At 38.8% G+C, this 12,630-nt stretch overlaps 2 protein-coding genes across 2 annotated transcripts; both read left to right on the top strand.

Moving 5' to 3' along the window:
• On the top strand, positions 1,791-4,078 carry LOC104729429 (indole-3-acetic acid-amido synthetase GH3.2). Its single transcript, XM_010448364.2, has 3 exons — positions 1,791-2,185; positions 2,294-2,395; positions 2,480-4,078. The coding sequence occupies exons 1-3, from the start codon at positions 1,863-1,865 to the stop codon at positions 3,864-3,866; spliced, it is 1,812 nt and encodes a 603-aa protein (XP_010446666.1). The 5' UTR covers positions 1,791-1,862; the 3' UTR covers positions 3,867-4,078.
• LOC104729428 (cytochrome P450 81F3) lies at positions 5,908-7,955 on the top strand. The gene is made up of 2 exons (XM_010448363.2): positions 5,908-6,860; positions 7,217-7,955. Exons 1-2 carry the CDS (start codon positions 5,988-5,990, stop codon positions 7,835-7,837), a joined length of 1,494 nt encoding a protein of 497 aa, XP_010446665.1. The 5' UTR covers positions 5,908-5,987; the 3' UTR covers positions 7,838-7,955.

Raw genomic sequence — 12,630 nt, 5'->3', positions numbered from 1 at the left:
TTTTTTTTTTTTTAAAAACAAATTCTGTTTTATAATAACTCGGTGGGGGGATCCACCGGAAAGAGTACAAGGTGCCTCCTATAGTGTTGTATGTCTTTACTTTCAGTTTTAGTCTATTTCATTTTGTTAACTCATTATTCGAAAAACATTTTTCTACTAATTAATCATATTAACAACGTAGTTCAATCTGCATTGTGAAATACCATTTATAATCCGGATGATTAAACTTTAGACCTTTGTAATTCTTGTTGGGCAGATGGACGTAGAAGATTAAAACTTATAAAAAGTCTCGAGACCAAATTTGAAAGGAATGGTGACGTAAGTGCTCTATAATTACCATTGTTATTTATATAGAACAAATAACAAATATTCGTGAAAAAAAAATGACAGACAAAACCTAGGAATTAAATGGAGCAAGTTGGGGAGGGTACAGCACGAGCGACGATCATGAATTCAAATGAAATGTCCATACAGATTACAGACCATTCTTTGCTTTTATGGTGCTGATATTTATAAAAGTTGGGTTGTCATTGTTTTATACTATTATGTTTTGGCTGTTAACTTCGATGAATACTTTAACAATGTTCTAGTAAAACAATTGCTTAAGCTACAATGCTACATAATCTTAAAATTAATAAATCTATTTTTAGTTTTTTTACCTTTTTGCTAAGATATATTGATCGCACCAATACTGTTTAAATTAATGTTAAGAGCCTTAGCTTTTTCAAACAAAATAAAAATTGAAGTTAGATGACTAAAAAACCTCAAGTTTATAGTTATTTTACTTATTTTAACTATAGAAAATCCACAAGCCCGTTCACACTATAAGTTTAACTGGGACTGCATTATATGTTTCTGTCTTTCACGGACCATTAACTTTTGGTTAATTTGCAATTTATTTGAATTTTATTTTCAAATCATACACGTGAAATCTGTACATCTTTTCATAGGATTTGCAATTCCGGATTCTCATCCGTCCTAGGAGGTTGTATGTGTAATATTTTATAATTAGATTATTAAACAATTTTAACACTAAGTACAGATGATATTATACTTATATATACGCTATAGACTGATCACTGATGTAAGACAGACTATAGAGAGATGATGAATGTGAACTGAACCAGCTGTTAATAATGGTGTATTAGTCTTGTAGCTAACAGTCACAACATATATGTTTAATAGTGAAACCAATAACACCATATAAAAAATACTAATCAAAATCAGAATCAGCGTGGTGTTTAGACGATTTGATATCTCTATAGAATAATGATATTCGCACTAAATAACATAAATTTAAATATGTCATAGATTATCAACTTGCCTCCAAAACCAACAACATGATCCCCTAACCTACAATTTATTCTACTAATTAAAGAAAAAAATCACAATTAGTTTTAAAGTCACTCCGTTATTAGCGTTATAAGCAATAACCTTATAAGTATTTGACCGTCGTTATCGACGACCGAACAAAGAACGAGTCACAAGAAATAGAGCCACGTAAGTCCAGAACGACGCCTATGACCAATATAAGACAAAAACCAAAACATTGCCAAACGCTTTCGTGGCAGAGACATGTGGGTCTTGTATGTCTCCATAAACTGGCATTAGCTTATTAGTCGACTGTACCTTTTGTCCCCTGGCTCGGCTACAACCCTGTGACAAACAAAGATCAAGTCAAATATCTAACCAAAAATACTCTCGTCCTCGTGGACATCGCTGACGTGGAACTCCCCCCTTCTATAAATACAGCCTTCCCTTCGCCGAATTATACTCATCAAAACGAGTAAAGCATTTGCTAATATTAAACACAACACTTTGCTTTTGAGAAAGAAAAAAAAAAACATTCGATTCGATCAATCATGGCTGTTGATTCGCCTCTTCAATCTCGGATGTCTTCACCTACGACCTCTGAGAAAGACGTGAAGGCTCTCAAGTTCATTGAGGAGATGACTCGAAACCCTGACTCCGTTCAAGAGAAGGTTCTTGGAGAGATACTAAGTCGTAACTCGGACACCGAATATCTCAAACGGTTCGGTCTTAACGGCTCCGTTGATCGGAAAACGTTCAAGAGCAAAGTTCCGGTGGTTACGTATGAAGATTTGAAGCCGGAGATTCAACGTATATCCAACGGTGATCGTTCTCCGATCTTGTCTTCTCACCCCATCACCGAGTTTCTCACAAGGTATATTAATTAGGTCAACTTTATCAGTAATTAACATGATCATAATACCAAAAAAAAAAAACAATTATAGTTGACCCGTAATTTCTAATTTTGTACGTATATGCGCAGCTCTGGGACATCTGCTGGTGAGAGGAAACTAATGCCGACTATTGAAGAAGACTTAGACCGACGTCAGCTTTTATACAGTCTTCTCATGCCTGTCATGAATCTGTTAGTATATATACTTTAAACATCTTCTTGTCTATATAATTTGTAACTATTTTATTAAATTAACCAAAAATGTTTTAACTACAGCTACGTGCCGGGATTAGACAAAGGCAAAGGCTTATACTTCTTGTTTGTGAAGTCGGAGTCTAAGACTTCTGGTGGGTTACCGGCTCGTCCGGTTCTCACGAGTTACTACAAAAGCGACCACTTCAAGAGACGACCGTACGACCCGTACAATGTCTATACGAGTCCTAACGAAGCCATCCTCTGCCCCGACTCGTCTCAAAGCATGTATGCTCAAATGCTATGTGGTCTCTTAATGCGCCACGATGTTCTCCGCCTCGGTGCGGTCTTTGCTTCTGGTCTCCTCCGTGCTATAAGCTTCCTCCAGAACAATTGGAAGGAGCTTGCTCGGGATATCTCAACCGGAACCCTAAGTTCAAGAATCTTTGATCCTGCGATTAAAAACCGCATGTCAAAGATTTTGACAAAACCTGATCAAGAACTTGCTGAGTTTCTGACAGAGGTCTGTTCACAAGAGAACTGGGAAGGGATAATCACAAAGATATGGCCTAACACGAAGTACCTCGATGTGATTGTTACTGGAGCGATGGCTCAGTATATCCCGACGTTGGAGTACTATAGCGGTGGACTACCGATGGCTTGTACGATGTATGCTTCTTCCGAAAGTTACTTCGGGATTAACCTAAAGCCGATGTGTAAACCTTCGGAGGTTTCTTACACAATCATGCCTAACATGGCGTACTTCGAATTCCTCCCACATAATTACGATGGAGATGGAGCACCAGAAGCATCATTAGAAGAAACTGCACTTGTGGAGCTAGCTGACGTTGAGGTAGGAAAAGAGTATGAACTCGTGATCACGACTTATGCAGGGCTTTGCCGTTACAGAGTCGGTGATATTCTCCGTGTCACGGGGTTCCACAATTCCGCTCCACAATTCAAATTCATACGAAGAAAGAATGTTTTGCTAAGCATCGAGTCCGATAAAACCGACGAGGCTGAGCTACAGAAGGCAGTGGAGAATGCGTCGAGGTTGTTTGCAGAGCAAGGAACACGCGTGATTGAGTACACGAGCTACGCAGAAACGAAGACTATACCGGGTCATTACGTAATCTACTGGGAGCTACTTGGTAGAGACCAAACCAATTCTCTTCCTAGCGACGAAGTCATGGCTAAGTGCTGTTTGGAGATGGAGGAATCCCTAAACTCGGTTTATAGACAAAGCAGAGTCGCTGATAAATCGATTGGTCCGTTGGAGATACGTGTGGTGCAGAACGGTACCTTTGAGGAGCTCATGGACTATGCCATCTCGAGAGGTGCATCGATTAATCAGTATAAGGTCCCTAGGTGCGTAAGCTTCACACCGATCATGGAACTGCTTGACTCTAGAGTTGTGTCTACTCATTTCAGCCCTTCGTTGCCGCATTGGTCACCAGAACGACGTCGTTAGATGAAAGTGTTACAAAACCGATGCTGTGCGCGGTTCTAGAATATAAAAGCTCTGTTTCTGATTCCAAGACTCGTTTAGATTACCTATTATGTTGTTGTGTTTAGGGTTCTTGAATCGTACAATAAATTTGAAGAACGTACTGATGGTTTTTTTCCCTCTCTTTTGTCGGACATTCGGAATCAGCTAATTAATTGCTTAGAGAATTGGCGAGATTGTTTTTTGCTATAATCCAAAAACCCATCGTAGTTTACAATGAATAAATATGCCAGCATAAATATCTTCATCGTAGTTTCACACTCTGCTTTTTTCCAAAGAAGATCTGAAATAATTCGCTGATATACTCGACGAAATATTCACTCTCAACACTTAAAAAAAAAAAAAAAAAATTAGTTGACTAAAAAAATAATTGCGGCGAAATTCAACGAAACCCAAAATGTTGTATTGGAAGCTTAAGTATTGTCCGGTCAAGCAACCAGCCCATTTTTCAAGTTGAAGCCCAATATTTGGTATGGTAAGATTTTTTTTGTTTGAATAGAAACAATAAATAATCAATAATTTTGTTTCTTGGTATATTCCAAATTTCCTTTGTTCAAAAAAAAAAAAAAGTATATTCCAAATTTCCAACTTCCCAAATCTTACCTTTCAATTAATTTACTAAGACAAAAGGCTTTGCTTTTTTTTTTTCTTTTTTTTTTTTACTTTTCTAAATGAAACTTGCAAAATGTTAGTAGTTGATATAAAAAAACTTTTATAATTAACAATGATTGTTAATGTTGGGCTTTCCAAGCCCAAGCCAACTCCCCTTTTAGTATGATATTGTCCGCTTTGGATCTGGGTGGCAAAGCCCGCATGAATTTTTTATTGAGCTCCTTCCCAAAAGGCCTCATACTAATTAGAGTTGGTTTTAGCTTATATACTAAAAACTTATTTTCTAATTTTCAGATGTGAGATATTGTTTGTATCTCAACAGTTAATATGGAACAAGATTTACAAATACGATGTTTAAATCTTTTTAACAATCATGGTGACTTTTCTGATTCAATATTATATACTTTTTGGAGTGACCATGCGGTGATTGTCGACTGGTGACTTGTATATTATCATCGAATGTTCCAAAAAGATTTAAAAATACGATGATAGTACCATGCATATAAATCAACAGTCAAAAATTTCTCCACTAACTTCCAAACTGGACTCATATGTAATAACAATTTTTTTTTTATCTCAGTCGGCTAAAGAATGCAAAACAGAAAACGAATTGTTAGGAACGAAGCATTTTTTGTTTTTTTTTGGTTGAAAACTACTAAGCATTTTGTTACCTATATACACATTCGTAGAATGGGAACACTTGCAATTAGTGTAGATGAAACCTTTTAAGAAGAAAGGAATTAAAATTTAAAAGCTAGATCTGCCGTTGGGAATACGATAATAATACATTTAGGTACCGTTAGGTAGTAGCATAATATGAAGAATCTGAAAAGATAAAAAAAATCTAGAGGGGCTTGCAATTGTAACATGTCAAATCACTGATTTGTAATGATAATTAATCTAACTGACATAAACAGTTAATAAACGAGTAAATTAGATAAAAACTGAACCGCATACGCGAATATACTTGCCCCCTCTCCGATTCAGTGAAGTTCTTAACCACAGCGTAAGTGACCCTTTTCAAGCATATATATTATGTGGCTTTAATCGCACTTGGTTCAGAGCGTAAAAAAAAACAGGTAAAAATATAGATGTTGAACATGTGAAATCGCAACGTTATCTCCGTTAGCTCAAGACCAGCTGCTTTTTAAAAACATACTCAGGTGTTTGTTCTTACTCATATATCTTCAAGATTTTGTGTTGATTTGTTCAAAGTTGTCAACTTTGTGTGTCAAACTTGACTTGCATTACGACTTCTTTTCGAGCACTTCGAGTAAAAACAACATTATCTTCTGAAAACTTTATACTCACACAGTCACAATCACAATAAACAAATTAAATATCGTACGTGGAAAAGGTTAAAATACTTGTTTATATATAAATTGCTAGGGTCCCTAATTGCTAATACATATGATCATTTCCTCGACGCCATCACACTACTAAACTCCTTACATATGATCGTTTTGGTCAAAGATGTTTTACTACTACGTGATTATTCTCCCTCTAGCTATCTTTCTCTTGGCTTATAAATTCTTCTTCAGCTCCAAAACGCGACGTTTCAACCTCCCTCCTTCTCCGCCTTACTCTCTCCCAATCCTTGGCCACCACCGCCTCCTCAAACCACCGGTCCACCGTCTCTTCCAACGTCTCTCCAAAACCCACGGCCCAATCTTCTCCCTCAAATTCGGCTCCCGCAACGCCGTCGTGATCTCCTCCTCCTCACTCGTAACAGAATGCTTCACAGGACAAAACGACATCATTCTATCAAACCGACCTTGTTTCCTAACCGCCAAATACGTCGCTTACAACTACACAACGGTAGGAACCGCTCCTTACGGCGACCACTGGCGTAACCTCCGCCGCATTTGCTCCCTCGAAATCCTCTCCTCGAACCGTCTCACCAACTTCCTCCACATCCGCAAAGACGAAATCCGACGCATGCTCACGAGGCTCTCACGTGACGTCAACAAAGATATCGAGCTCGAGCCGCTCTTGTCTGATCTAACGTTCAACAACATCGTGAGGATGGTTACAGGGAAGAGATACTACGGAGACGAAGTCCATAACGAGGAGGAAGCGAATGCTTTCAAGAAACTCGTCGCCGATATCAACGACAGTAGCGGAGCGAGGCATCCCGGAGATTACTTGCCTTTCATGAAGATCTTCGGAGGGAGCTTTGAGAAGAAAGTGAAAGCTGTTGCGAAAGACATGGATGAGATCTTGCAGCGTCTCCTTGAAGAGTGCAAGAGAGATAAAGACGGTAACACAATGGTTAATCACTTGCTCTCGCTGCAACAACATGAGCCAGAGTATTACACTGACGTCACTATCAAAGGCCTTATGCTGGTAACGAATCGCTAACACACTCATATATGTGTTTATGCTAATTAATTAATGTTGACAGATTTGTTAGCTAGGTTTCATTCAGTTTTTTTTTTTTTTTTGTTTTTGTTTCCATTCACAAATATAGAAACTGGTTTAGTTCAAAGAGTTATAGTGTATACTTTGGATTTGCAGTTTTTAGCAAAATATATCTTAAGTAATCTAAACGATTATATTAGGAAAGGTTAGTTACAGCTTTAGCTAGCGTTAGGTTAATTAATCGAATAGGTTAATTATTTCACTATCCGTTACACAGATTTGGGACCATGCATGCGTCTCAGTCTCTGATTAGAAAAGTTTGCTAATTATGGACGAAACAGGGCATGATGATCGCCGGAACAGACACCTCCGCCGTGACGTTGGAGTGGGCGATGTCGAGTTTGCTAAACCATCCAGAGTCGTTAGAAAAAGCAAAACTAGAGATTGACGAGAAAATAGGACAAGAACGTTTGATCGACGAACCAGACATTGCGAACCTGCCTTACCTCGAAAACGTCGTGTCGGAAACATTCCCCCTATACCCGGCGGCGCCGCTTCTAGTACCAAGATCACCGACGGAGGATATCAAAGTAGGAGGATACGACGTACCACGTGGCACGATGGTGATGGTTAACGCGTGGGCCATACACAGAGATCCAAGTCTTTGGAGCGAACCGGAGAAGTTTAAACCGGAGAGGTTTGACGGCGGAGAAGAAGACGTTCATAAGCTGATGCCGTTTGGGAATGGACGGAGATCGTGTCCCGGCGCCGCATTAGGGCAGAGGATCGTGACGTTGGCGTTAGGTTCGTTGATTCAGTGCTTTGACTGGGAAAAAGTCAACGGCGAAGAGATTGATATGACGGAGACTCCTGGGATGGCGATGCGTAAGAAAGTGCCTTTACGGGCTTTGTGTCGATCTCGGCCCATTGTGCATAACCTTCAGGCCCATTTACGGGTTTAGTTTTTTTACTACTGCTTCACGCTGCAAACTTGTTTAGAGACGTGAGATTTTGGCTGCGTTTGTCAGTTTGTGTAACCGAAGGTTATGTGCGTAATTCAAACTAAAACATAATTAAACATTAATAAATACTTTGGTTTTTTTGGTTTTGATTCGTATTCGAGATTAGTTAGATATATTTTTAAAAAATTTCAAAGAATATTAATCTTAAACTATATTTTTAGATTCGGTTTGATTTTGGTATCAAAACCATTATAATGTAATGTATAGGTAACTTTTCAAATGTTGATGTCCATTGTTGTCCACTCCACTAATTGGAATACAATTCGAAAAGTATTAAATAATAGTTAAAACTAAACTATTAGTGGATTGTTCTTCTTTAAATTAAGAATATGACAACAAAAAAAAGAATTATCGATCCTTCTTTTCCTAGTTAGTCTTAAAAGAAAAGATAGCTGTCACTATCATAGATCCGAATTAGGAATACTTGTAGCATGAAACGATAAAGAGCTATGGAGATGAAAAAGAAGAAGAAAAGAAAAGAGAGAGGTTGACACTTTTGAGAACTGATATTGTTGGCATGTTGACATAAGCTTGAAGATAGCTTGAGCAATAAGCTATACCAAGAGACATTAGGAAAAGTGTTATATTTAGGAGTTATCTAAATATATAAGATTTTCTTTTGAGATTAGGAAACTCTTCTCTATATAAGAAGATGCTAAGTTGTGGCATAACTTAGGAGTTTGTAGAGAGAGAGAATTAAAGGTTTAGAACTACGTGTTTGGCTTGATCCCTTCTAAAGGGTACGTAGGCAATCTTCTTTAGAATGTGCAGCCATTCAATAATTGGTATCAGAGCAATCCAGGTTTTGATTGCGAGTGCTAGAAGACTTTGATTGGAGACTCAAAGCAAGGTTTTACAAGAAGATAATTCAATGAGTAATTCTAGGATTGAGGTGGATAGATTTGATGGCACTGGTGACTTTTTCTCTATGGAAAGTTCGCATGATGGCTCACTTTGGTGTTCTAGGGCTGAAGTCGATCTTGGCAGATGACAAGTTGCTGAAGAACCCAGCTCCTTCCAAAGAAGAATTAGAAGCTGCTAAGAAGGACCCACAGAAGGGAGTTGATGGAGTCTCTGAGTTAGATCCAAATATTGATCCAGTGAAGTTCGAGAAATCAGAAAAGGCAAAGGATCTAATTGTCTTGAACGTGGGGAATCAAGTGCTAAGGAAGATTAGTAACTGTGAGACAGCAGCAGCTATGTGGTCTACTTTGAACAGCTAGTTGCAGATCTGAACAACATAGGAGTGGATGTGTCAGAAGTGGTGCAAGCTATATTGCTACTAAGTTCTCTATCTTACAAGTATGCTCAACTCAAGGAAACCCTTAAGTATGGCAGAGACACGCTCAAGTTGAATGAGGTTACAGCGGCTGCCAAGTCTAAAGAAAGAGAGCTGTTAGAAAGCGGGACGCTTTCAACATCGCAGGCAGAAGGGTTATATGTTGAAGCTAGAGGCAGGTCAGATAATAGGTTCAACAATGGAACAATCAGCAGGGGAAAGGCAAGTTTAAGGGCAGAGGCTGATATCAGTCAAAGCCTAAGTATAACAAAAGTGACACTGGATGTTTCATATGTGGAAGTGAGGAGCACTGGAAAAGGGGCTGTCCTGAAAGAAAAACAAAGAAACCGATAGAGTCTGCGAATGTCGCAATGGTTACTAAGGAACCGATGGTGTTGACGGTTAGCACACATGACACATTAAAAAAATGGATTATGGATTCTGGTTGTACATTCCATAGTACACCAGATAGAGAAGTCTTGTTTGACTTCAAGGAGTTCAATGGTAAGAGAGTGCTTATGGCTAACAACACTCATGGAGACATCAAGGGAATTGGGAACATCAGAATTCAGAATCCAGATGGTTCTGAAGTGATACTCAAGGATGTGAGATACATGCCGGAGGTAGGTAGAAATCTGATTTCTTACGGGATGTTAGAGAAATCAGGCTGCAAGTATGAAGGCAGTGATTTCATGGTGCACTTCTACAAAGATAATGAGAAGGTGATATCTGGAAAATATCACAAAGGGCTCTATTATCTACAAGGCACAGTTTCTAAGAGTGAAGAGAACGTGTCTAAGGTTGAAGATGGAGTGAGAAAGAAAAAGTCAAAGAAGGTGATTTTTAGTGAGAATCTAATTCACGGTCCTACCCCATATGGTTTTAAGAAAACGAGTTCATTAATTCAAGGTGGAGCATCACTCACATCAGAAGAATCAGAAATATCAGAAGAAGTTGAAGATTCTGGTTATGTGGCTTATGCTTTAGCTACTAAAGAGGTTAATATAGAAGTAATTGATGCAGAACCTAAAACCTATGAAGAAAAATTGAAAGCAAGGAAAAGAAGCATTGTAAGAATGCTGATGAAGAAGAGGATTCCTCAAGGAAAAGACAGAAGTTAATTCCGAGTAATTATTTTTTAAAAATCGAAACCAGGAATACTAGAAGCTGTTGAAAAGCAAGGATTTAATGCTAGGGTGGTAGCTAAGGGCTTTTCACAGAAGGATAAATTGGAGCCGATAGACTTCACAGGGACCATAGTTCCTAAAGGAGATACAAGTCTATATAAGAGTCGCTCAACGAAAGAACTAGAAATTTTAGAAAGGGAAGTACCTAGTATGAAGTTCCAGCTTTGCTGTGAACTTCTCAATGTCCACTAGTTGAAGACGCAGCTCCAGGTAACTCCGATGTGAAATCAACAACCTCACAGAATTATGAAAAAAAAAAAAAAATATATATATTGGATGAGACTTCTATGAGATATGTTCAAGTCTAAGGAATAAGCACATGGAGAATGGAGTTACATGTGGAGTATTGAAGCTGTGACGGGGAAAGTCAAGCTTCAGGTGGAGTCTAGTGGAAAACGAATCCAAGGAAGTGGACTAGTAAGAAGGTTGCTTGTGAAAGAATCAGATATTTAAACATGGTGATTCTGGTTCAAGGTGGAGCTAAGGAGAACAAAAGATATCGAGAATCGGATTTCTTGAGCAGAGCTCCTACAAGAAAGATAGCAGAATCTAGTTATGATTTTACAAAGTTTGAAATCTCAGAAGGGGGAGAGCTCGATAAAGAGATAAAGAGGAGCTTGAAATTACCTGAGATTACAAAGAGTAATGGTGACAGAGGAAGCACCGGAGATGCAATGATTCATGGTCGAAATTGCATCGGGACTTAGCTATCGGAGGAGCAAAAGAGGTTTAAAGGCTTGATTTAAATGGTGAGACTTGAGAGCACCACTGGTCACCACAGAATTTGACGGAAACGATATCGCCGTAGATTGCAGCAGAGCTTAATAGGAGAAGTCAATCCGATGTTGTGTCAAGGAAGATACACGGCTTGAGTTTTTGGGTTCCGAGGTGGAGTTGTACACTTCTAAGATTGTAGCGACAGCCAGCAGAGGTGATGATGGCGAAGATGGCCATTGTTTTTTACGGAGAAAAGAAGGCCACGGAGAAATCATAGGCATCGGGTTCAGAAGCGAAGTTTTACACGCGAAGTCGCCAGCGAACGTGGAGGTGGCCGGAGTTGCCTTCGTCAGAATCGCGTTTCAGTTATTTTTGTCATTGGAGAAATCGAAGAAGAAGTTTCAAGTCTGTTTGTTTTTGTCGTGAAAAGAAACAAAGGCAAAAGGAAGAAGAAAGGTTTCTCTGCTGGGCCTAATGAAGAAAGTAGGCAAAGTCGACTGGGCCCAAGGTGGAGATTGTGAAGAATGGGCCTCAGTCAAGTCCAGTCCAATTCTGACCAAACCTATTATCATATGGGCTTAAGGAGAAGCTGGTCCATCTGTCTTGGCTGCAAAAGAAAGAGAGAGAGTTAAGAAAGTTAAGTTTGAGCGCGAGAGTATTGTGATTGGGATTAAGTGAAGTTTGCACATCGCAAGGCATATAACACAATAAAAAAAAAGGGAGAATCTATGTTGAGTTATGACATAGATTAAGAGAATCTCGGAGAACCGTTGTTGGGCGTGACATAGGTTAAGAGAGATTGTGTGAGCTTTAGTTTTTGAGTAAGTTTTCTAAAGCAATAAAAGAGTGAGTCTTTTATAATCTCGTGTTCTTAAATGAGAAGAGAGCGATGGTGCAGAACACACTTGGAAAGGATCAAGTTCAAGAAGATGAGAGATTTTATGGGAGTTCAAGATGTGTCAAAAGAAGAATTCAAGCTTAAGGGGGAGAATGTTGGCATAAGCTTGAAGATAGCTTGAGCAATAAGCTATACCAAGAGACATTAGGAAAAGTGTTATATTTATGAGTTATCTAAATATGTAAGATTTTCTTTTGAGATTAGGAAACTCTTCTCTATATAAGAAGATGCTAAGTTGTGGTATAACTTAGGAGTTTGTAGAGAGAGAGAATTAAAGGTTTAGAACTACGTGTGTGGCTTGATCCCTTCTAAAGGGTACGTAGGCAATCTTCTTTAGAAGGTGCAGCCATTCAATAATTGGTATCAGAGCGTAACGAACCTGGAGATCTCGGAGAGGAGAAACAATCGGCGGTCAACACGATTCAATCTCGGCGTTGAGATCCGGATCTCTTGGTGAACACGAAGAATCAAGAGTAGTTGATTCAAAACCCTAAAGAGAATCACGTCTAGGAGGAGCTTGTCGTGACGTAGAAAGAAAAAAATAACTGGTATGAAGCTGATCGTGACCTTGTAGAAGCAGAGGAAGGAGCTGCTCGTGGTAACTTGAAAAACAAGCAACGATGGCTTAAGAAGAAAAAAAAAAAAAAAAACT

Source organism: Camelina sativa, chromosome 12 (assembly GCF_000633955.1).
Source record: "Camelina sativa cultivar DH55 chromosome 12, Cs, whole genome shotgun sequence".
NCBI lineage: Eukaryota > Viridiplantae > Streptophyta > Magnoliopsida > Brassicales > Brassicaceae > Camelina > Camelina sativa.
This window is presented reverse-complemented; position numbering and strand designations above follow the sequence as displayed.